A 27,705-nucleotide genomic window follows, 5' to 3' on the forward strand; every position below is an offset into this window, starting at 1 on the left:
AAAAAAAAAAAATTCACACTCTATCCATTTGAAATGAAATTTGTCAGTAATATATAATGATGAGAAATCTGACAAGTTAATGAATAAACCAGAAGTAGTATAACTGCCTCAGATCATCTTTATTACTTAACATCCCTCACCATTTATAAAAGTCTCCAGCCTAAACTGGATCCTGCTTTCACCCCCATCATTTGATATGATGAGGCAGTTAAATATTTTTTTAATTGTATAAGATGATTTTAATTGTGGTCTATTCAAAATAAAGATAATGACACTGAACTTTTCTCCCTCACACCTCCTCTAGAATAATAATTTATAAAAATAAGGATATTCAAAGAGAAACAAGAAATTGAAAATTAAAATATCTACCATAGGGGTAAAGAAAATTATTTCTCTCATCTTATATCCATTTGTTAATTTTAAGATGGCATTAGGGAAGAGTGACAATATATTTTACTCATGCACAAAAGACAAGAACCATACACAGTCATTACATAAAAAAGGAAAAGGCTCTTGCCAACTTATTACGTATTCAGTCTAGACACTAACAAAGCAGCTAAGACTAATAATCAGTGAGCCAGTACATAAAAGTATAGAGTAACACAGTCATTGTCCATTCTAATCAGTTATGAATTCTGATTAGTTGGTGTCCAGGGTCTGCTGATTTTAAATAATGTGAATATCTACCATGTAAATATCTCCCAAAAGAATGAAAAAAATATTTAAAAAAATAAAAGACAAAGATTGCCTCTGCTACTTCTATTCACATGCATTTCTAACAATAGATTTATTTTTTTAACAATTTATGTTTTATTTATGCATACAGAACTGGGGTACAGACCAGAAGTGCAGGGGCAATGAGAGGATTCACCAGAGACAGAGTGGGGAGCAGAACAGGCAGATGGATAAAGTACACTGTTTAGGGAAGCAGTGGACAAAACAGAAGAGGTCTGCTGCACCATGTGGGTCACCTCCCCAGCAGGCGATCAAACCAATACTGAAGCAGATGCAGTTAGCTTTTGCAGTGCTGTGCTTTAACTTGTTGCACCACCAGGGAGGGTTCTCCAATAATAGATTTATTGAAGCTCTTAGATAAGGTTTAATTCTTTACCTTCTTCCACTTAAAATTTAAAAAAGAGAGAGAGAGAGAGAATTATCCTACTAATAGTTGTGTTGAATACTTATGTAATTAATTCAATCTCTGTTCTCAGGAAATCAACACACAAGTCACAGAGAAAGGAGGTGTGAAGTTAGAGTTTCATGAAACTCCAATGACAGGAAGATGGTGGAATATGAAGCAGCAGAAACAATCTCCTTACCTAGAATACAACTGTACTGGAAGAATCTGTCCAATATAACTATTTTTGGAGTATTATGGGTGTTTTGGTGGTGGGCATGTTATGGTAACATAATCTGAAAACTTATAATCACACAGTGTTATAAACAAATGTTAAATTCATAAAAAGTAAAAAAAAATATGCACAAAGGACTTGAATAGGCAGTCCTCCCAAGAAAATAAGCAAATGGATATATAGTAAGCTCATGAAAACATACTCAACATAAAAGACATTAGCAAAATGCAAATCAACACTACCATGAGAAACCACCTCACACCCACTAGAATGACAACTATAAAAAAAAAGGGAAAATAACAAGATTGGCAAGAATATAGAGAAACTAGAACCTCATGCACTGTTGGTATGAATAAAGAATAGTAATCAATATAGGAAAAAAGTATGCAATTCCTTAAAAAAATAAAAAGAAGATTATCCTATGATCCAATAATTCCTCTTCTGGCATATGAGCAAAAATACTGAAAACAGATTCTCATGAAGATATTTGCACACTCGTGTTCAGAGCAATAATTGTAATAGCTAAAACATGGAAGCAACCCAAGTGTCCATCATGAAATGAGTGGATAAGCTCAACAAATATATATGTGTATATATACATATATGTGTGTGAATAATACTATTTGGTTTCTAAAGTGAAGGAAATTCTGACATATGCTAAACATGGATGAACCATAATAATCTGATCTAAATGAATAATACAGTCACAAAGAGACAAATGTTGTATGATTACACTTACATAAATTACTTAAAAGAGTATTCTGTCAAAATCAGTGAGAAAAAAGTAGAATGAGGGTTTCCAAGGGTTGGGCAGTTGGGGAAATGGGGAACTTAAAGTTTAATGATTAGAAAGTTTGATTTTACAGGAGAAAGAGCTATGGAAATTAACAACAGTGATGACTGCCCAACAATGAGTTCATTTAGTACCACTTTTAATGTTCACAAAGGTAAACTTTAATACTTTACCACAATAAAAACAAATTCTTAAAGGATGTGAGAACAGAAAAAATTCCCAATAATGAATAGTCTTAAATGCCATAGTAACTAAATCCCAGTAGTATTATTAGTTTTCTCTGACCATGTCCTTTCCCCAAACCAAATATATTTAGTCTAGTCAATGGTTCTTGGGGTTTCATGGGCTTCTGTCTGGCTATCCCATGAGTTACTTTCAGTAGATTCTTAGTGAATACTACCTTACTTTTATTCATTTTTCTGCTTTTTCAACATAACAGTAACTTCTAATATTATGCATTAAATTAACTCTAGTCTGAGTTGGTGCCATCTTTAATAAATAAGTGTCCTCTCAATAATAAGAAGCATAAAATGCTAGCATTTTTTAAAGGCAAATGAACAACTCAGCAAATTTTCCTATGATAAATACCTAGAAATAAATTCCAGACAAAAAGTTAAGTCAGCTATGAATGCATACCCTGCCTAGCTGAGATATATCCCTGGGGAATCACTACCTATTCACTGAAAGCCAAGTCAGTTATTCTGTAGATGGCTTAAGTTAATGCAGAGCTATTCTTAGAGATCCAATTTGGTCAGCTCCCAAGTTGATTACATTCTGGTGGACTCTCTGTCTAGATGCAGCATCTGTTATAATGAAGCACTGAAATGCAATTCCCACTATAGGCTATATTTACCCCAATCTACTATGAAGAATTCAACCAGAACACACCTTCTAACCTATGACCATTTTAATCTACTTTAGCATCCACTCTAAGAAGAAAAAGTCTCAAAAGTCAAATACAATCTGACATATATAATTACACTTACAGACCTAGACTATGATATAAAGAAATATACTCTGAGCCAATAGCACTATCCTAAACTTAAGGGAAATAATATACTTTGTTCCTGGAGACAATTGGCCCCTGAAATACCAAGACAAAAGCAAAAATCCCATGGAATGCACACTGAGAAATGGGAATACATTATAAAGAAACAATTGTCACAGTTTCTAATTAAACTGCTCACTTTTACTTTCTAAATTCTTAATAACAGATGACTGGATCAAAAATTGAAAAACTGATGTTAACACAGGAAGAATCACCTAACTTAATAAAAAGTTTTATCTAAGCTCATTTGATATGCCTAATGCAACTTTTAAAATTTTAAATAAACTTAAAATTTAAATCAAAATGATTGACATTTAAAATTTTCCTACCCCCATGTTGGTTTTATGATGCTGTTATTTCTTAAGGATAACAAAATAATTATATCACTTAAAAGTGTCATTTTTATTGTTTCATCTGCTTACTCTAGGTTTTCCTATATTCTTGTTCAATAGCAAGTTATCTAAATAATATAGTTCAAAATACTTCTATATTGCTGATGAAAACCTCTGGGTTCTGCGTAAGTATGTACAGTTTACAATAAACTGATTTATTTCTATGTATTTATAAAGTTTGCAATAAAAGAGGTAAAAGTGATAGTAGCATTATTTAAACTTGTGATTCTGTTAAGGTCATCTACATGCTACTGTAGATTAAGTGGCAATGCCAAAGCAAAGAAATTAATCTACTACTGTTTAGGCAGTATTTACTAGAGTCATCTCTACACAGTTATTGCCAGCTAAAATGGAAAATCAAATATACTGTAACTTGAAAAATCCTCCGATGTATCTGATAAATTCAACTCCATTTGAGAATAGCAATAGATGTTAGCAAAATGCATAAGGTATAGAAGTCATACTAATGTGCTTAAAACAGAAAAAGCATCAAATTGCAATGAAAACAAAGAATGCCCTGTTCTGAATATCATAATTTCAGTTGTAACCCAACAGATAACTTTTTATTTTGGAAAGGTGAGAAATAATACAATTCCTTCTACACCCTTCATTTCAGTAAGTGACAAGAAAACCACTAGTAATATTATTCTTTTAGAGGGTAATGACCTGTCAATAACAAGTGAAATCTTTATTTATTATTGCCTCAAGAGACACTGTTATCCTCAGATGATAACTGTTGTAAAAAGAGAACAGAGTAATTTAAGATCTTTCAGTTAAGTGTTCTTTATAAAAGCAGATAAAACTGACCATAGACAGTGAAATGAGCATCATTTTGTTCCCTAAATTGCAAGTCCCCTATGCTTTCTCTAGATATGAGTAGTCAGTATTTTTCAAAAGATATATATGTGTTCTAAAATGTGGACAATTTATCATGTTTAGTTTATTGATTTGTTCCACTCACCTGAGACATAATCAAATTATATAACAACAAATTTAATCTCCTATACCTTCATTCTATGTGCTATAGAATAAATTCATACTAAAGAAAATAATCTCTAAAAATCAATCAAAATCTCCAAAATCAAATCAATCTCTAGAATCTCTAAAATGCATATTCATATATATTACTGTTTATAACATGTAATAAATGGGCAACTCTGTTAAGTGATCCTAAGTTGTGAAACATAGACAAGGATTAACATTCACTTCTTTTTCCACATCTGTATTTCTAAAGAACTCAAGCTCTTTGTAAAATTTCCCTGTTGTACACTATATCTCCATAATGTGTCCATTAGGTATGTTTCTGGCTATCAGTAACAGAAAATCTGACAACAAGCTGCAGGAACTTTGTGGGGGGGGGTATTTTTCTTACACTGCAGGGATGGTGCTGAATGAGTGGCTCAACATCATCATGACTAATGACTTAAATACTTCGGGGTTTTTCTCAGCTTTACAAATAATTGGTGAAGTTTGTGACATTTTGCATTGAAAGGTAGAACCAGTCACATATTTCTATTTTATCATGACTTCCTGAAAGTCTTCACAAACTTTACTTCTCATTAGCTAGCATTATGTCATATAGCCAGTTACAAGCAAAGCTTAACCATGTCTACATTATTCAAGTCCCTCTATAGTGGGGAATGCAAGGGAAAAGAGTTGAAAATGCTTGCTCTTTCAACTACTTAATAGTCCATACATGTATTTTACATGTAATATATTTACCCTTCCCTAAGGGAGACAATCCAGGATCTTTGATATAGAGCAAATCTTTCCATCATGGTCGAGTATTGATTGCTGTGTGATTGCTATGAACCACTGAACTACATGTTGCAAGCCAAGTTATATGTTCCCACATATGATGGTAAAAGAACAAGGTAACTGCAATAAAAACTCATTCAGAAATGGGAAGAATGAGAAATATACAGTGATCAGTTGTCTATTCATCACACAATGCAGTACCAACATGAACGACAGTTTTATTTTGTTGGTTATTCCATCTGGTAGCTACTGATTCAACTATATCAGAGGTTCTTCCTTCACCACTGAACTTCATATTTCCTGGCTTCTCCCTTTGAAAGGAGCCCCTTGTCATTATCCTCCTTGTCTATATATTAGAGTGCAAGTAGCAAGTATACACCTCCAGCATTCTAAACAGCTTTCATCTCCATTGTTATTATATATATCATAATGCTAATATGATTACAGGTTATTGAATGGTGATGATATAAGCATCATCGTTGTTTAACATATATAAACAAGTAGATTAGTCAATATGTATCTTAAAATATGGATGGTTATATCATCAAATCTTGTTAGTATATAAAAGTCATTTCTATAGTGTTTCATTTCAAGGGTGGGTGTCAGAATTCATTATGAAATCTTTAGATAATAATTAAACCACTATGCATTCTGCATTAGTGATTTAATGCAGCACCAGAGATTTAAAGGCTTTGAATAACCTGAATTGCCCTACTTGAAAGTCAGTTAATAAGGTTGGCTGGTAGAAAACTGGAAGGTTCTCTAGGGAATCTGCCCTGCACTGATGCAGAGTCTAGGCTGTGTCAACAGCAATTAACCTGCATATATTCAAAACTACCTAAAAAATTGGTAGAATACCTATAGGTCAAAAATAATAATAATAATAATAAGGTGGTGACAGTATCTTTATTCTTCTCAGAGATTTCATCCTAAACCCACACCAACATTTGCTACCATGTTCATTATCTTCAACCTGGTAACTGAAAATTAAGAATAAAAATACTTCAATGACAAAAGAGAAGCACTGTTTAGAAAATCTCAGCTAAATGATGGTTCTTTGTAGGTTTTATGCCAACTTGAATCTGAAAAACTTGAGAAGTCCTCAAGTATTAGTCTGTTTCATCAAGACGAACCAGAATAGCTATATATATATATATATATATATGTATGGTATACATATATGCTTTTGCAGAAAATCATCAGTCTCCTCAGGAAACCCAAATTCAAATGAAACTTCTATGGAAAAACACTATCAAATTATTAAAATGAAGCATAGAGTGAAGTCCTATATACTTAATATTTTTTAATTATAATGGTGCCTCATATTCAACCTGAGGATAGAAAAGAAAGCCATCTTTCTTGCCAATCTCGAGACATATCGTTAAGAAAAATAAAGATAAATTAAATACTTAAAATCAAATGCAAATATACACTTCAGAAAATCTATATTATTAATATAAAGAATATTAATAATATAAAGAATGAATCATGCTATGAACTCAGACGCTTCTTTTAAAAATTTGGACCTGTACAATGATAAGTCTAGTAAACTACATAATTTGTGTTCAGGGAACTACATTCATGAAGCTTAGGAAGCTTATTACATTGGAAGATTAAAGGAACTCTTAGCACATGAGGGATGCTCTATAATCTTCAAAAACAAGTAATAACTTATAAAGAGACAAACAAGTCTCTTTAATAATCAAATAAGTTAGTCAATTATCATAGATAATATAATAAGATGTATATAATTTTTAGTAAAACTGGATAGCATGCTTTAAATATCTAACACTTATCATGCACTACAACTGTAACAAGCCACTTAGAAGTATATAAAGTAAATATCTAAACTTAAAATTAGTAATAACAACATTAAGAACAAAATAATATTAGACAGAAAAAAAGACTCTAACCACTTTGTCCTCCTGGTGTGAATATCCACGAAAGCAAGTTAGAAAGGACAGAAAAGACAAAACAAAAAAAGAAATAATTAATTCCATTCTAAAACAAATAAGAGCTTGTCAATAAAGATTCTGAAAAAAAGTCTAAATTACATTTTTGAATGAAATAGAATCATTTTAAGGAGAATTTTTTTCCAAAAAATTTCACGTAACATGCAATATGCTAAAATACATTAAATAAACAAAATGATTTCTGTAAAAACAATTAACTATCCAAACATCAGAGAAAAAATGCTACTCCCACAAATAAAATCCTAATGAAACACTCATTTATCTCAGGAGAAAGTAAAAAACATAAAATAAAAATGTTTGTATGTACAAAGTCAAAACACAGCATCCTTATTTATCTTTAATGTCATCATAAACTATCAAAAGTAGACAAATATAATTTTACAAGTTATTTATATTAATTGTGAAAGTTATTTATGTCCCATTAATTTAGAAATTTTATAAACCTCACAACTGAAAAGAAAAAGGTAATTAGAAAAAGTCATTAAAAATAAAACATTATTGATTATAATTGGTAGTCATAGTTACCCAATATGGTTAAATGTACAATATAAAATATGTGAGTTGATCAAAAGAATATATTTAGATATTTAACGTTAAACTCAATGGTTGCATTTCTTTTTATTTAAATTTAAAATAAGAATAAAGATGTAATGATAATGAGCTAATATTTTAGAAGAACCCATATTAAAAATCAAAATAATGTGGTCCGAGGTATCACTGTTTCTCTAAAATAAAGGGAGGAGTGTAAATATTTATGACTTTCCTATCTTGAGATACCACCTTTTTTAAATATCTCTGGCATATATATGCATTTTGTACAACTTCCTTAAGCTCTTATTTGAAAAATATGGAATGAATACATTATAGCTTTAAGAATTAAATATAATAACATGAGAGGCTCTCAATGCATTCCCTGGTATCTAGCCTATTAAACACAGGATGTTGCATGGAAGAAATCAGATTGCCTCCTATACTTACTGTATACTTGACTGCTTCACTTGTTACAAATATTAAAATTAAAGATCAAATCAAACTACTGTAACAGTCAAGAACATCTATCACCAAGCACTACATTACATCCAACAAAACTCATCCATGAAGCATTCACCATGTGTGGACCAGGCACTCCTGTATCGCCTGCACGCCACTGCCTGTTTTGCCTGCCTAATGTCTGCTGTACCAAGTTTACTTTACTTTGGGGTGACCTGAATTCTTTTCTGCATTAAACTATTGCATAGTCTCGTATTATTATTAGATACACTAAAGACGCTATTATGAATCATTCCCGCTTTTAATCTATGTACGATCTATTAAACCATATGCTCATCTTATCTACTGATAGGCAGTACTGTTTATCCACTGATGGGAATATCAGTTACTTAGCAGTCGACTCACTGATCAAGTCAGTGAGTAGATACAAGAGATCAGGAGCAAGTAAATACACCAAAGAAAACATCCTCCACCAGTAACCAAAACTTGCACCTCTATGTATCAGTGATCTACAAATGCTTTTTTTCTGCCCGAAAATGTGTTTCAACAACCATGTACTCCTTGTAAAATTTTAACTTAACATAAATTTTTAAGCCAAAATAGTTGGAAAAAATAGTTTCCAGATGCACTGTATATTGTAATGTATAATATTTATAGATTTATATATGGACATATTTAAATGTACATTTAATTGTACACACCAGAGAGGTGAAATCCCATGTTGTAAAAATATTAACAAAGATGTAAAACAATGGTTATTTCACTAAAACAATAAATAAAAATTTAAAAAATAATGAAAATAAGTAATTATATTGTATCATCTTAGAACTACATGACAATTACCTCACATCAAAATTCTATCCAAGAAAGATAGATGAAGGAGTAGGTAGGGTCTTGCCTAAAGTCTGTTACTTGAAAGAAAAAAAAATTAACATCTTTTTAAAATTTTACATCCTGAGTCAGTATATTATATATAAAGACTGGATTCATGTTAAGGATGGACTGAACCTAGTGAAAAGTAGAAAGGCAGTTATAAAAATGAATTGGAAAGAACAACTTATAAAACAGAAAATGTTTGCAGGTATTTCAATTTATAGAAAGAGCAAAAGAAAACATTTGGATCTCTTTGTCCTTGAAGTTATTCATACCCATCTACTGGTAAGAAAAATCTTCCTTCCATAGCAAGGGTGCATCTGTCAATACAACTGCCATGCACTTTTGAATATAAAGAGCCCACGGAATCGTCCAGAGATTGTTGAAACGAAACAGTCTCAGTGGTAGCTACCACCGTATTTGTAAGGGCACCTACTCTACTGGCTAGCATTACCCACAAAGAATTCTGCTATACACCTGACAGGAGTGGAGGCTAAACCTGGTGTAAAACTATAAAACGCGGGATGTATAAAACACAGGATGGACAGGAGTGAAAAGAAAAAGGTAATTAGAAAATTACTGTAACCTTTAGGGAAAATGTTTTCTTTTATGCTCCATTTGAAATTCATTTCACTTTTTTCCAAGAGATTGACAGGCATTACAAGGTTTAAAACGTTCGAGGATTCAGCATGTTAGACTGTTTCTCGTAGTTGTAAGTGTATCCTACACCAGGATTAGGGAGATGGGTCTCAGAAAAAGAGAATTCATTTTCTTTTTAATGTCTACAACTATTTTCTAACATATTCTCACACATTCTAGGTTACTCAGCCTAAAAACATGAAATTGAGAGTCTACCTAATATAACCACTTGCTTATTAAAGTTTGACCTGTAAACTATCTAATTCTGATAAAGACTGCTTTGTCTCTTCTTTAAGCTCTTAGAAACACAGTTTTCTAAAATAGTGGTGATCTCCAGTACTCCCATGTCAGATTAAAGAAATAAAAAACATACAATGTAGTAACATAAAAGATCTAATCAGCTTCTCAATTCCTATTTAAAATTTTATTTCAGGAGTAGAACATTTGATTATATGAATGTTCTTTTCAAGTACTTCAGGAATTGCAGGAGTAAATTAGCATTTACTTTAAAATGATAAAATGCCAAACAAAGAAAGGACCCTAAAAATCATTTAAGATGAATGCCTTCATTTTAGATTTTAAAACAGAAGTACTAAGACATGAAGTAGTATGTCAAAGAAAAGTCATACAACATCAGGGCAGGAATAAAACTGTTCCAGTTTTCTCAACTTATGCAAACTTTTTCCTGAAAAATGTAAAAGTTTTACCAATAGATAGGTAAAGTTTTATATGACATGCCAGCCTTGAGTATATGGATATTGGCTTTAAGTTGAATTAACACCCTATGTGCAGGTTATCACAGTGATTTTAAATGTGGGGGTGAGGGGAGGTAGAGTATTGCAGGAGTACTCTACCCATTACTTTATCACTGAGTATGCAATTGAAATTCTAATAATTAAAACCACTCATATAAATGATAATTAATGATGTGGTTGTGCAATTAGATATCAATAACGGATATCATTCCGTTCTTACAGGTTTTACTGAAAATACATCTATCGTTGCAGCATTTTAAAGAACATGCTTAAGGATCACCCTCATTTGTAATCATTCTAAAATTACAACTCATTCTTCTTCAAATCTGATAATGTATGGTAAAACATTTACATCTGTTACATTTATAAACTAAATAATAAACTTCTGAAAAATCTATACTCTTTCATATCCAAAAATTAAATTATCTGTTAAACAGATAGTAATCTATTTTTCCCACCCCAAATACAAGTAAAAAAATAATGTTGTTACACTTGGAAACCTACAATAATCATTGTAAATTACCTTTAAAAACCTTTCCTACTAAAGTCACCATTCAATGATTAAAAAAAAAAAGTCTGCCTTACAAAGTGATTGTTTATAAATTTGACTAAACATATAGTTTTGATTTATTAAGGATGCTAACATCTTAAAATGGAAATAAATGGAAGCAATATTTCATAAATCTTGTTGTTTGGTAATTCCATGTCCTGTACTTGATTTATTTTCTCTGTATCCTAAATGTATCTGAAAAGACTGCATAAATCGTTAAGGATGGCTTCACATGAAGGAGCCCTAAAATTAAAACAAAAGGTTACTTTATCTTGTTGTCTTAGGCAATTACTAAAATAATCTTTCAATAGGCTTATAATTAAAATCTAAGCTATAAAATATTTGTACTCTTATTACTCTACTTCATAACAATAGTTTGAATCAATTTTATTAAGCTTAATCTTTCAGGGAAATGATAAATAAAAAATATATATTTAGCTATTATTGAGAACAAAACCTTATTTTATAAGGCAACTGATCCTATTATATAATTATTCAATTGGAAAAAATTGAACATAAAAACCGCTATTCTGAATATAGACAAACTTTATAACATATCTCACAAAAGAGTGTAATCCTGAGTAAATCATAGATAAAAAAAATTTTAATAACTAGTCAAGGAAATCCATGGATATCTTCTTTGAATTAAAATCTAGATTAATTTTTCATGTTTTCTTCCCTAATACTTCCCTCAGATAAAAAAAAAGAAGAAGAAAAGAAGCTATAGACAATTTCCCTCAGTAGAAAAATGTATATTCAAGGGATATCCATATTTCACTCTATTTAATTTACTGACAATTATTGCTCAACACAAAAGCATCATATGTTAGAAGCCAGGAAATATATCTTCATACAAACTATAATCAGACTCTTTGCTTTAGTCCTAAATAGGGTAGTAAGGACAAGATTTTTCTACCTGTTTAGAAAAAAAATCAAAACACAGACAAAATATTTGAAAGGACAGTTTCTAAAACATGCACTTCCAAAACACTAGACAACAAAGAATTCTGACAACTGAGGAATGGAAATCCATCAAAAAAAAAACTCTACAATTTCCCAATTTACTGTCTTGAGAGACTTTTGAATAGCAAGTACAGAGAAGCTGAGGCTTGGACCATGAAACATCATGAATTGCAAAAATCAAAGAGAATCTCAGCAAGCCAACACAGAACAGGTCACCAAAGAAGAGAGAGCTGCTAAGAAAGAGGATCCCAGACATCTTGAGGGTTTTGTCAAGCACTCAGCTAATGAACAGTAAGCACACATGTGAGGAAATATATGAGAGCAGAAAGAAAAATGACTTTTTATGAAAAAAAATGAGTATAAAAGGCATATACTCTAACACAATGAAAGCCTTATAGTACAAACCCACAATCAACCTCATACTCAGTGATAAAAAAACTAAAAGCTTTTCTCTATGATGAATAACAAAACAAGGATGTCCACTCAACTGCTATTATTCAACATAGTATTAGAGGTCCTAGCCAGAACAATTGGATAAGAACAGGAAATAAAAGGTATTGAGATTAGAAAGGGAGAAATAAAACTCCTTTGCAGATGACATGATCATATACACAAAGGACACCAAAGACTCCAATCAAACACTATTAGAAAAAAATAAATGAATACAAAGGAGTGGCAAGTCACAAAATCAATATAGAAAACTCTGTTGCATTTTTATGTACAAATAAATAATGAGCAGAAAAAGAAACCAGGCAAAACATCTATTTGCGTACAGACTCATCAAATAGAATTCAGTACCTGGAATAAATTATAAAGGTTAATAAAAACTAAACACTGAAAACTAGAGGGTATTGTTGGGAAAAAAATAGAAGACACAAAGAAACAGAATGGCATTCCATGATCATAAATTGGAAGAGTTAACATTGTGAGAATGGTTATATTAGTAAAGCAATACACAGATTCAATGCAATCCCTACATAAATCCCTGTAGCATTCTCCACAGAAGTATAACAAAATGTAATAAACTACAAAACACTGAAAAACCAAAACAATTCTGAAGAACAAAAACAGAGGTATCACTCTTCCAAATGTCAAACTATTGATACTTTAAACAATATTAACCAAAAAAGCCTCATATTGGAATAAAAACATACAGATCAATGGAACAGAAAGGAAAATTAAAAAATAAAGCCATATATTTATGGACAACTAATTTATGACAAGGAACCAAGAGCATACAATGAAGCAAGTAAAATCTCATCAATATATGGTATTGGGAAAACTGGATCAACACACACAGAAAAATGAAATTAATCTACTCTGTGATATCTTATACAAAAACTAATTCACACTGGATAAAGACTTGAATGTAAGACCTGAAATTATAAGTGCACATTAAAACACACACACATAGGTGATATGCCCCTTGACCTCACACTTAGGTGATATGCCCCTTGACCTCAGCCTTAGAGATATCTTTGGAGATTCAACTTCAAGGGCAAGGGAAATGAAATGGAAACAAGCAGACAGGACTATATCAAATTAAAATGCTTCTACAAGGCAAAAGACACTCTCACCAAAACAAAAAATCACTCTACAGAATGTCTGAAGATAGTTATAAATCATAGATCTGAGTTGGGCTAATATCCAAAATATATTTTTTAAAAACTCATATAACTCAATAACCAAAAAATCCATTAAATAAAATGGGCAGAAGATCTGAGTAGACACTTTTCCAATGAAGACATACAGATGGCTAGTAGACAAATGAAAAGATGTTCATCATCATTTATTATTAAGAAAATGCTGATGAAAACAATGAGCTTATACCAGGGAGAATGGCTTTTCTCCAAACATTAGAAACAACAAGTGCTTGAGAGGATGAGAAGAGAGAACTATGGTACATGTTGGAGGAAATGTAAAATGTGATGCAGCCATTATAAAAAACAGTATGGAAATTACTCAAAAAACTTAAAAGTAGAAATGCTATCTGATCCAGTTAACCTACTGCGGGATATTTACCTAAAAATACAAAAACACTAATTCAAAGAGATATGCTCTCCCCAATCATCACATCAATATTCATAATCTCTAAGAGGCAGGAACAACCAATCAACAGATGCATGGATAAAGAAGACGTGGGGTGTGTGTAAAGTACAACTCAGGTACAAAAAAAAAACCTTCCATCTGCAGCAATATACATGAACTCAAAGGTGTTATGCTTAGTGTAATATGTCAAATGAGAAAAACAAATATCGTATGATTTCGCTCATGTGGTAGATGAAAGAAAAAAAAGAATGCACAAAAACAGAACAAAAAAATAAATGGTTGGACTATGAAAACAAAATAGTGATTACCAGGAGGCAAGGGGTTTGGTAGAGGAGGGGCAAGGAGACAGGTGACTAAACAAATTGCTGAAAGACAGAAACAAGATTGGTGATAAGCACAATAAACTAAATTATAAAGCTTTGTACCTAAAAGCTATAAATATTTTAAACCAATGCTACTTTAAACATACCTAACTCAATAAAAAACTACTATTTTAAAAGCTATACAAGAAAGAAAAATAAATTATTAATTTCAATAAGTGAAGAAAAAACATTTGACAAAATCCAACACTTATTCCTGATGGGGAAAAAAATTTTCTATCAAATTAGGAATACACGGCATTGATGAAAAGTAAATACTTTATTTTTAATAAATTGATGAAAAGTTACTACTGAGCTCAATACTTCAAACACTGAAAACTTAATGCTTTTTCCCTCAGATACTACCATTTTTATTCATAATTGTACTAGAATTTCTAGTTAATGCAACTACTCAGGGAAGAGAAAGATAAAGCCAGGGGAAAAGATTAGGATATGTAAAGAAAAGTTATTAGTCTTGACAGAGAAAACAATGAGAAACAGAGAACAATGAGAAAATGTAGAAATAAAAATTATACAAGATAACATATTCTTATAAGTTACATTTTAATAATGTATGTAAAAACATCAGCTTCCTGTGTTAAAACTTCCTAAGAACTGAGTGATAAGATCCTAATGAAGAAATAAATGCAAATTCGAAAGAAATTATAGAGATAAACATTTAAAATACTAATTTTCAAAGCTTTCTTTTGGGGCGGGTGGTATTAATATTTACCCAAAAGTAGATGGACAATATATGAAAATCTAGTGGATAAAGCAGCAGGAACCAATAAAAAAACGAGCAAATCTACGAAGTTCATAAAATCATGTAGTAATGAAAAAGCTGTCACCAGTCTTACACTAATCAGTTGTGTGGTTTTAAAAATGAACTTTGGTGTCTCTGAATCTCAGTTTTCTGTACCTACAAATTCAAGGAATGAGGCCAACTGATCTCTAAATTCTCTTCGCCATCTTCGAAAGTCTAAAGATCTGTGATTTTAACAAAATCATATGCTGAAGACTTAAACAATAAATATCTTTTTTAATTCAAACAAAAATTCCAACATTTCATTTATCTAAAATGAAGTCATTAGGGAAGGTTTCTGTTCATTGGTTAATCTGAATATTAGTCCAGTTGCCCATTTTTTTTCCACAATAAGCTTAGCTGTAAAAGAAGGACTGAGCATAATTTTCATTCTGTACCTTGTTTGAGCGTAGTGAAACTCGACCTCCACAACGAGCACAGAACTTTGTTTGGCAATATGAACAGTTATGGCCACACCCATCAGCAAACTTTGTTTTGTGGCAGATCCCACAGGTGGGGGCATCACCCTTCTGTTCCTGCTGCTGCTGCGATTCTTCTCCCATCTTCTTTACCTGCTCCTTATACATTTCAAACTGTTGATGAAGTTTCCTAGAGAGAAAACATAAGAAAAAAAATGGATTCCAGATGGAAGCAAAAAGTACATATAATAGCAAGCGAGATTTAGACACAATTTTATATCCAAAAACTGTCCAAAAGGTCATACTAAAAGCATAAAAATCTAATTTTCCAATTAAGAAATAACATCTTGTAATGCACATCACATAGTAAAAGTGTTGCAACTAATCTCCCTTCTGAACATGTTGTCTTAAAAACCAATTAACTCATTTATGGAGATATTTTTGAATTATAACCGTAAATTTCCTACCTACTACTTGCAACATGTCATCCACTCATACACTCTAAAATACTAATGTTATTTTTCAACAGCAATTTCAGATATAGAGGGGCCTAGTATGAGTTACACAGTAAACCAGGACTTACAAACAAAATCATGTGCTGAAGACATAAACAATAAAGGCACTGACAAAGAATCTCAACTGGAGGGATTGTAAGAATCCAAAAAGGGAAAAGCCACTGGCTGAGTGTCTCACTAACTGTTCATATCTGTTCAACAGTCTGAATACTAGTTGGCTGTGAAAGCACTATGAAACATTAAAAATCTACCCAAAAAGGCTGTACAAATAAAGCAAAAGCAAATTCCACTTTAAAGAGAAAATAAAAGGATAATAAAAAGGTAACTAGATAAGGGTGTTATTTACTCTACTTAAAAACAGTGATAGAACTTTTACTTCTATTGTTTCTACAAGGAAAATTAGTTTTAAAACTATAATTAGTTCTGCTTATGATTACAAAGCTGTAAGTAATGTCACTATCCTAAAAATGACAAAAGGCTAAATAATTTACAGAACCATAACCTTTCATGAGCCCATAATAGAAGTGAAATTAAGGCAAACAATCTGAATGCCAAAAAAAAACAAGTAGCTACTCCAAAGAGAAACAGCCATGCTGTTTGAACTTTGGCAGCATACGGATAAAGAAATAGCCATCATACCAGCAGCTAAAAGGAATTAGTTAAAATTTTAAGTCTGGACCCTCCCTGGTGGTGCAGCAGGTAAAAGCACAGCACTAAGAAGCTAAAGCCACTTCAGCATGAGTTCGACCCCCACCCAAGAGGTGATCCACATGGCGTAGCAGACCTCTCCTGACCCACCCACAGCTCCCCTCACCAGTGTACTTTGTCAGTCTGCCTGTTCTACTCCCCACTCTGTCTCTGGTGAATCCTGTCACTGTCCCTGTATCTCTGGCCTGTACCCCAGTTCTGTATGCACAAATAAATAAATCTTAAAAAAATAAAATTTTGGGCCCTCCCCAGTGACACAGCAGATTAAAGCACAGCACAAAGAAGCTAAAGCCACGTTAGCGTGAGTTCAATCCCACTCCAGATGTGACCCACATGGCACAGCAGACTTCTTCTGGCCCACCCGCTGCTCCCCTCAGCAGTGTGCTTCATCTGTCAGCCTGTTCTGCTCGCCACTCTGTCTCTGGTGAATCCTCTCACCGCCCCTGCATCTCTGGCCTGTACCCCAGCTCTGTATGCATCAATAAATAAATCTCTAAAATAAATAAATAAATGTTTAAGTCTGTAAAAGGCCAAGTATAACGAAACATGACAGCCTGAAATAGCTAGGGGTACAGAATCAAGCACTTTTTCACAGGCCTCCGCTGGGTACTGATGAGCAGGACTGGGAGCAGAGCACAAAAACGAAGAGGGTGCACATATGCAGATGTAAAAGATGTAACAGGTATAGTTACTGGATCCTAGGCACACTCTCCAGATCTTCTCTCCTAAAAGGGCAACAACTATATATAAGCCCCAGGGAAAGGAAGTTACTGTCAGCCACAGGACAAAGGCAAAGACCCACGACAGTACTGAAAAGGTTGAAAACTAAAAATCTTCTCCCATGAGAGAAACATAGGAAACCATTTTCAACCCAGTCTCCTGCCCACCAACCAAAGGTCTTTTAGAACCCGGGTAGGAAGAGATAAAACCTGCCCAGACCAACCGGGGATATGCTAAGGAACGCACACTAAGCAAACCTCTTCTGTAGCCCAGGTTGACAGGCTTGTCAAAGATGGAGGGTAGAGAAACATGACCAAGCACACCTGCTCCTACCACAAGCCTGGAATTAAGAAAAAAAGTACCAATTCTCTATTACTGAGGAATTGGCAGAAGCATGGAGAGAAACCCCATTCCATGACACAAGTGGGTGGGAATATTATAGACTTCTATCATGAAACTATAACACAGATAAAAGAATCAACAGAAATCTAAATAATGTGAAAATATACTCTTCACCAATGAGATGACAATATTGTTAAAGCAATATAGTGGTTCAATGTGATTACAATAAAAAAAAATCTCAGTATGAAAATTCCTACATTAGGCAAAACACTTTGAAGAAGGTAAAGAACCTGAAGGCATCATAGGACCCAAGTTTAAGACTTAGTATAAAAGCTACAGAAATAATCAAATCAATTTAGAATTAGCAAAAGGATGAACATATATACCAATGGAACAGAAATGAGTCCAGAAAAGTCCAAATATTTACATGGCTATTATTTTTTTTGAAGGTGCCAAGGTAACTCAATGGAGAAATTCAGTAGAAGTAGTAATTGGAAATCCATGTGTTAAAAAAAAAAAAAAGAACCTCAACTCACATACTATACCTTACACAAAAACTAAACCAATGGATTAAAACTATAGGACCCCTAGTAGAAAATATTTTGAAGAAAATTATGACCTTGGGTCAAACAAAGACTTCTTAGATAGGCTAGGTAAGTAGTTCTTCAGTAGAACATATCTATTTAATCACAAAACCACTGATGTTTCTTCACACCTAGTATTATTAAATTCAAATAGCAATGCCAATTTTATTAACTGTAACTTCAAGTAATACACTGCTTTTTCCTGAGTTTCCCAATGGGTTTAAGGATAGGTCAGCAAACACAATTCAGGGGATTCAAACCTATAAAGCATGAACCAGATCAGCATGGTTTTAAGTGGACGATTAAATAAACTCTGTATCAGAGCTTTTCCCATCATTTAGAAGTATTATTATTCCTTATTTGAGATATATTATACATTGTACTAGCTACACACTGATATGCGTACTATCTCTGGGATAGTTCTCAATATATAGCTAAAAGAAGAGGAAAGTTAGAAAGGACAATACATTTTTCCAGTTTAGACACCTGGAGTACTAGGTAAATTACCAAGACACAGTGGAACAGAAATCTAGTTCAAGCAACTGCGCTGTAACACAGTGCTTCAAGGTAAGTATAAGCCCCATTTCACTCCTGGGGAAAGGACTAGTCACATTACCAGCAAGTTGCTAATTATCTGTCCCGAAGTGTTATATTAGAGCTATTAAATACTCTTACAAAAAGACTGTAAAATCCCAGAGACTGCCATTATTAAGATGACAGGAAATAATCAACCAGCCCTTGTTGTAGGGAGAAAAAAGAAACTGCAATTCAGATAGTTTGAGGTAATAAGAGAAGACATTTTTTAGCAAGATCCTGTGTACTCATCCTTCAAGTCCTATAAAATGAGAACCTACCATAAGCGGAAGTGATAGTGTAAAACTAAACTTAAGTTTTGTTTCTTACAGGAAAAACATTTTTTCTTGCCATGTTTATAGATAAGTAAAATTCTATCTCTGCTTCCTCACCCCAGTCATTCTTTAGCTAGTCTAATCACACTTCTAGTTCACGATTCTCACAGTTTAGGAATGTCTACCACAGCCTAAAGTGAGTGGACAAATTTTCCTGTCTTTATCTTCCTAAGTTCTCAATATTTGCAGTTATACTAAATTGTACTCACTGCCTGCCTTGACCTTCATAACACTCCTCTGGTTTTCTTTCTATGGACTTTCATTTACTTTCTCCTTTGAAGGTCAAGACTTGGGATTTCTTTTCATCCTACAGTGACTTCTTAGGCAGTCTTCCCTAGACATAAGGCTTTAATTTCCACCTATATATAAATTATAAATGTATATCCCCAGCTTAGGCATCTCCTCTGGGCTAATATTCAACTGCCTACTTGGCATCTCTATTGAAAGCCTCCATGCCACCTGAAATTCAATATGTGCGCAACCATCATTTTCCCACCCAAGTCAGATTTCCTTCCCAGTATTCCCTATTTCAACAATGATGCCACAATTCATTATACAGGCTTAAAATCTATAATTATTCTGCAAGTGTCTCTCTGTCTTAAAAGTATTTATCTTATCATTAAACTTTTGCAATTTTACCTTCTACATGTGCCCTGTGTCCTTCCACTTGTATTCATGTCTACTGTCAATAACATCAGCTTTGTGACCATCAATGCCCAACTAGCTTCCTAGAAAGGCTACGGACATCCGTACTTCTCCTGCACAATCTATTCTGTAAACTACAAGAAAACTACCTTTCCCAACAAATTGTCATATCATTGTTTTAAATACTCTAATGGTCCCTGATAACTTGTAAAAAGAAAATGACTTTCTTATAAAGACTTACAAAGCTCTGAATATTCTGTTGCATTCACCATTTCTCCTGCATTGTCTACTTTCCCCTCTTTCTGCTAATGCTCATCTGGCTTCCTTTTGTTCTTTTGACTAAACTATGGTGTATGTCACTACTAGATCTTTGTATTTTATGCATATTCTTGTCTTCACCTATATTAAATTTCAATGCACCACTTTTCTTCAATTTTTTTAAACCTTGGTTTCCCAAACAGAATTGATCATAAGCTTGGCAGCATTCATGATGCCTTGGCTCCTGTTTCAATCATTTCCCCCTCCTCAATGTGATTTCCCTTGCCTCAAGTAAGCAATTTTCTCTGTTCAAATAGTAGTGTTGTGTCATATACTTATTTATACTTATTGTATTTGTCACTCAACTTCACTTTTTTTATGTTAAAATCTAAAGATACAAATTGTAACAAATGCATAAGATGCTTACTGTGTAATAGATGGACAAGTTCTATTATTCTTATTCTGCAGAGAATTTAACTTGCTCATGGTCATCCGGCTGGTAAGTAGTCATAGTCAAATGCAAATTTAGTACCACTTCTGGGACCCTGCTCTTGTCCAGTATTGTTTTTACATATAGTCCGTGCATTCTAATGTCTATATAATGCTCCTTGTTGACACAGACCATATTTTATTCATCCACTTTTTTAAGATAGCCCCTTACAATTCATTACTATATAACATTTCTGTGCTAAATATTTACAAATTTATATACAGTGTTCTCTATGGTATATATCCAGGAATATAATACACATACTCAAATTCACTAAATATTTCTAAACTATTTTCCCAAATGACAACCCAGTTAGCACACCTACAAACAGGGAATGAAGGTTCCTTGGCTATCTGTTCTATTTAAGTCTTTTTTTTTTTTTTTGAAGCTTTCATAAACATAAACTGATTTTTTGTTTTACATCACATTTTCTGACTCTTAGTGAAGTTTAGCCAATTAGACTCCCTGTTAGGATTTGCCCCATTCATTCCCAATTTCCCCAACATTCACAGGATTGCCTATATTTCTCTTGCTGATTTCCTGAAATAGCCTATGTAGCCTAAGTATTAATCTTTTATAAACTGAGCATACAAATACACTAATTTGATAACTGATTATTTGTATTATTTGATAACTGACTATCCTTTTTTAAGCAGAAATCTTTAGGTTTGATTTAGTCAAATAGATTGATTTTCCCCTTCATGGTTTGTGGTTTCAGTGACTGGCTATAAAAGATCTTTACTTAACCTTAAGTCAGTAACAAACAACGACAAAAATCTACAGTTTCTTCTAATAATAGCTTCATAATTTTGCCTCTCACATTTGGGCTTTCAATCGACCTTAAGTTTATTTTTATATGTGATATGATGCAAGAATTTAATTTCAATCTTCTCCATACAAAGGTTCCATTTCCCAGCACCATTAAATAATCCCATCCTTTCTTCCTTTGATTTGTGATAGTAATCTATCATATATTGTTTCCATATGTACAAAGGTCTCCTAATGGACTTTGTATTCTCTTTAACTGGCTTATGTGTTTGTTCCTATTTCAGAACAATACTGTCATACCAAGCTCAGAAAAAAATCTAAAAAGATTTTTTAAGATATTATAGATAAACTTAAATATATAAGTCTTCAATTATGTAAATTAGAAGTCAGTAAAAAAAATTTTTTTCTATAAAGGACAAATGAGGGCCCTTCCTGGTGGCGCAACGGGTTGGAGCTCAGCACTGCTAGCTGGCCGCAGCCACACAGTGCACGTTTGATCCCAGCCCCGGAGGTGACCACATGGCTGGCAGACCTCTCCTGATCTGCCCACTGCTCCCCTCAGCAGTGTACTTCATCAGTCTGCCTGTTCTGCTCCCCATTCTGTCTCTGGCGAATCCTCTCACCACTGCTGCTCCTCTGGCCTGTACCCCAGCTCTGTATACATAAATAAATAAAATCTTAAAAAAAAAAGGACAAATCAGTAGATAGTTTAGGTCTTATGAGTCACAGTATTTCAATCACAACTACTCAATTGCCATTCAGATGTGAGAACAGACACAGATACTAAAACAATGAGCTTGACAGTGCTCTAATAAAACTTTATTTACAAAAACGGCACCAAGCAGGGCTTGATCCACAGACCATATTTGGCAGACTCCTGATCCAGTGTTTTTTAAAAGATTTATTTATTTATGCATACAGAACTGGGGTACAAGCCAGAGGTGCAGCAGTGGTAAGAGGATTCACCCGAGACAGAGTGGGGAGCAGAACAGGCAGACTGAGGAAGTACACTGCTGAGGGGAGCAGCCGGAGGTCAGGAGAGATCTGTCGCACCTGATACAAATATTTTAAAAAGTGAAACATATACTCATATTTAATTTAAACTTTTATTACAAATAAATATTTTAAAGGTATAAAATATGAATAAATAAATAAATACTGTTTTCTCCAGTTATCCATAAGCTAATTTATCCAGATTTTTCATATGTGATTTCTATACCAATGTCTACATCACTAAAGCACCTCACTGAAATCAGTGTCTTCCAAAGTAAAGTTTCTTCACCCCTATGTTCTTAGAGATAACAGACTTTGTCAATCCAGGCTTAATGCTGTTCCTGCTCATTTCATACCCAGCCACAAAGAGTTTTGCATTACTCCTATTTAAACATAGTCTTTACAAGTTTTGTTTACTACAACTTCCAATGCTTGCGTTTTCAAGTTTCAGTTGAATTCTAAACTTTACCCTCCCTTTCACAAATTCCATCAGGTAATTTCTACTGGTATAGGCGTTTTTTGAAGTCCTTTCAGGATAATGTGTCTTCTCCAATTTAGTTCAAACTAAAGAAACTGAGGCCTTATGACAAGCTAAATTTTATAAAGTATCAAAATAAAACAACTTTCATTACAGGAATGATTGCTAAAAAAGAAAAACTCCATATGTTCTAGAATATATAATGCTTTGGCTTTGCAGTTTATTTTGTTATCTGACAAATAAACCCCCTTCCGCACGCTTCTTTTTTTAAAAGGGCACTAGAGCAAGACTCGCCATTAATTATGATTGGTTTTGGCATGACTTCATACAGGAGGGACATTTTTTTTTAATGAATAATATAATAGTTTATTTTTACATCATTTTGTGCCTTTTTCCATCTCAATTGTAATCCCCGTGGGCTTCCTATCACCAAATCACCCATGTGCCATCACCACAGTCCAGTGCATTTCCTTCCCCCCACTGTTTTTGATCCCATTCCCCACTCCATCCCCATAAAATGTCTCTGGTATATAACTATTCATTATTATTACTATTTTCTCACCTGATCTGTTATATTCCTGCTATGAGTGAAAGGGAGGGACATTTTTTAGTCTACAAACATCCTTCACATCCTGGAGTTGGAGATATGCAAAAATTATGATAGGCAGAAAAGAAAAAATGATTCAACCTGAAGTATTTCATATACATAGCATAAAAGCAGATGGGGTATTCGGAGGCTAAAAGTGTTCTCATTTGGGGTATAGTACGCAGAAGGAGGAACAGAAAGTAGAAGCAGGAAAGGCAGCTTGGAGAAACTACTTTGAATTCTATGTGAAGGACCATTTCTCATGTTATCTGATATTCAACTTAGTTTGTGACATCAGAAGTTACAGACTTCAAAAAACACTGACAATACTATTTATGCCAAAATTCACATTGATTTTTAGAAAATATTAACCTCTTTATATAATTGCTTTGCTCCATTTCATAATATCCAAAAGGCAATTTAAATTCCTAAGATCCATTTCTTATTCCTCAAAAAAAAATAAAATAAACATTTCACTTAGTCACCAGATATATATATAATCTTTGGGTTTTAAATGATTAGTCAATTCACAAAATGAAATAATATTGATATTAGACACTAATTTAAAATAACTGAAAGTATAATCAATTTATTATTGGCACTAAAAAATGACTCATTCTCACTATGTAGGTACTCCTATCTTTGCAGAGGAAAAAGCGTTTTATTCTCTAAAATCTTTTTCTTAAAGAAAACTACTTAAATAACACAATTCTGAAAAAACATGATAAAAGGAAGAAAGTTTTAAGGCCATTATAAATATTCTACATTTACTTCATTCTGCTTAATCAAAATCAAGTACCTCAGTGAAAATTTTCAAACTTCAGAAAATAAATACTTTTATGCACTGCTATCTAGATACAATACCATGTAAAATAATTTTTTAAAGAAAAAAAAAACTTTGATCACATTTTTTACAATTTCCGGAATTTAATGCATCCAATGTTAGTGTAAATAAGTATAAGCCTTGATAGAACAGCATTAACTGCTGTTTATCTTGTTGATAACTCAATAATAAATAATTGCAAGGTTGTTAACTAGTGAAATAAACTTGCATGACATTTTACACTGATTCCCAAATCTTACTAAAGTCAAAGCTACCTGGAAGGCTTTTTTTTTTTTTTCTGTAATAGTGCAGTTTTCCTGAATCTACCCAAACACGATGCACATAAAACTGTGGAAGAGGGCCAAAGAATCTGATGGTTTCAGAACTACTAATATACAGAACCACTTACAATTTGAACCCTACTTTAGAGAGTAGTATATGGTTGTTCCTCCTCTAACTTTTCCACTTGAACTCTAGCTATTCTATCAACTAGAAAACAATTTACTTTTTTCACTTAATACACTTCTTTTTCAGTTCAAGATCTAGCTCAGATTTCAATACCCTGTTTGATCCCCACACCAAGCAGAGTCAAACACCTCTCTCGTGTTGTATCTGTAAACAGTTATATATCACTTAATGACAATTCAATGATGAACCACATATATGAGGGTGGTACCGGGTGTGTAGTAGGAGAAGCCTTTTTAATTCATATAATTACACTTGGTGGTGTTTACAAAATTGTCTAAGGACACGTTTCTCAAAACATATCTCCATATTCATGCAACTCACAAATGTAATATTCCCATGCATGTTGTCTACCTAGGACCATTTATCTTTTATGAGCAGTGTCTTGCTGATATTAATTAACTAATTAATTAATATATGCCTTTATTAAAATTGAATGGTCATTTTGAAGAAGCAAGAAATATTCAGTATTTCAAGAAAATCTATGGGGGGAGGATGCAGGAAGGAATACAGATTTATCTTTAGACGTGGTCCAGTGCTAGTTTCAAAATCTACCAGCTATATGAGACTGCTGGCAAGTTACTTAGCTTGAGTACCTATGTCTACATCTTTCAAGTTGGGATTTTAATAAAGACTTTATATAGATACCATGGCAATTAAGTGAGATAAAAAATGAAGGTGACCTGCATTGTCTCTTTTCCTTTATGTGGTCTTTGTATTGGGGTTTGAAGTTGACTTTCTTATAGAAGCATCTGCCTTCCCATGCTCTGGACAGCCTAAATTAGAATTTGAAGTTTTCTTTGTTGTCAATGTTTATCCGTTAAAGAAATGTTTTTCTCTTTAAAGAAACTAAAATTATGTATCAGATTAATCATATGAAATGAAACATTTCTATATTTCTCACTCTTCTTAACTGTAATTATTTTTCCAAGATTCAATCCAATTTTATAGTTTTTTTTTTTCCTTTACCAGGACAAGTCTGTCAAATTCATTAACCTAATGACTTTTATTAGGAAGACAAGCATTCAAGTAAATATGATTTAAATGTGATTTTTTATCTGGGAATGATACAAGTGGTGTTTCTCAAGTTCATGGCATGTGGTTAATGAATATTATTATTAAATGAAGTCACATATTTTAGAATGCTTTTTCAACTGCATAATGTAAACCAATACTGGGACATAAAATCAATTTAGCTGGCCAAGAGCCACAAACTTATAATGAAACAGAATAGATCAGAGCATGGAAAGTGTACAAGTAAGCATTTCTTACAACAATTTTTTCTATTGTGCATAGATATATTTCTATGTAAGTATTTGTATACTGGGTAATAGTACAAAATGTATTTTTTTTTGTGGGTGAAAGTTTAAAAAGTATGAAAGCTGCTGAGAAAAAAAGACTATTGTCCTTTTATTATTAAGAGAGAAAACTTATGCCATGTAGGGGATCATCCTAGTTAGTAGTTCTTTCAATCTAAACTTCTAAATAGTTCCCGAGGTGTCTATTGTAACTCCAATGTTTGTTCTAAAATACAAATCAAATCTTATCATACTGTGTGCTGATTCTCTTCCTGCAATGCCTTTTCTCCTTTCCTTGGTCAGATGCAAAAACACTGAAACATCAAGTAGGGCATGTTCAAGAAATAGACTGATTACCAAAAAAATAAATGGGTAATGAAGCACAGTGACTCTGACTTTGTAAGCAGCTTTAACATTCAAAAATAGCTAAAATACTTCATTTTATAAACTACAAAATGTCCTTCAAAGTAAAAAAAAAAAAAGTGACAGTGGAACATATATAGCAGCACTATTTATAACAGCCCCAAACTGAAAACAACCCTAAAGTACATAATATTAAAATAGATTTTAAAAATTGTAGAATATTCACTTCTTACTCACTCGATTCATTGAGCAGCCTCTTTTTAAGTCCTCCTCTATACTCAACATCTCTTCATGCTGACTCTGATTCCTCAAAACATGGCAACATGACTCCTAACTTTGAATCCTAACTTTGGAACCTCCAATGAGCCACATTTCCTCTTGTCCCTCATAGTGCAATCACACTGGTCTACAATGTGTCCCCAAACCCTGCTCACTGAAAACTGTCACAGATGATGTTCCCTTGTGTCAAAAAAGTATAAAACATGCAAAATCAGTGGGAATAAGTAAAGAAGACAGTCTTGACTTCAACTAGTTTAAATGCAGCAACAGTTCCAATTTTAGAACTATAAATCAACTAGTGTTATATCAACTGACACACTGAGGAAACTTAAAAGGCATTCCATTTTAAGGTAACTTAAAATGGATGAAAAGATTACACTCAATGATAGGACAAAAAGACTTTCTACTACTAATTTGCATGACACAAAATGTAAATGTTTTTCTAAATATTTCCTCATAGAAATCAAAGGATTCATTCTCATTTTTTCTTAGAGTTTATGTATTTCTCAATCTGCCTATTCCTACAACCAAACCATCTTCTCCATGGATATAATACCTGCTTTTAAAAATCACAGAAGCTGACTGGTAAAAACAATTCAGAATAAGATTTCAGTTATCATAGGGAGACTGGAATTGAAATAGAGTCTTTCTCATTTCTCAGAGCTACTTCCACTTCACAATACTTTTTGTACATCATTTAAAAAATAGATGTGAACAATTTTTTAACAGTAAGAATTTATCTGCCAACTAGATGAAACTGAATTTTT

The 27,705-nt window shown here is 32.9% G+C and overlaps 1 protein-coding gene across 4 annotated transcripts in view; it reads right to left on the minus strand.

Annotated features, from left to right (window-relative positions):
- Positions 1 to 27,705, minus strand: part of RIMS2 (regulating synaptic membrane exocytosis 2) — a 418,309-nt gene that overhangs the window by 325,877 nt on the left and 64,727 nt on the right. For 3 of the 4 annotated variants that reach the window (XM_012722998.1, XM_012722997.1, XM_012722996.1), the window contains exon 1: positions 15,695 to 15,895. In XM_012722998.1, coding sequence (XP_012578452.1) covers positions 15,695 to 15,883 — 189 coding nt within the window. In that variant the 5' untranslated portion in view covers positions 15,884 to 15,895. Of the gene's footprint in view, positions 1 to 15,694; positions 15,906 to 27,705 lie in introns of those variants that run through there. The other variant, XM_012723001.1, reaches the window with a different exon arrangement.

Source organism: Condylura cristata, unplaced genomic scaffold, assembly GCF_000260355.1.
Source record: "Condylura cristata isolate star-nosed mole 26May11 unplaced genomic scaffold, ConCri1.0 scaffold00009, whole genome shotgun sequence".
NCBI lineage: Eukaryota > Metazoa > Chordata > Mammalia > Eulipotyphla > Talpidae > Condylura > Condylura cristata.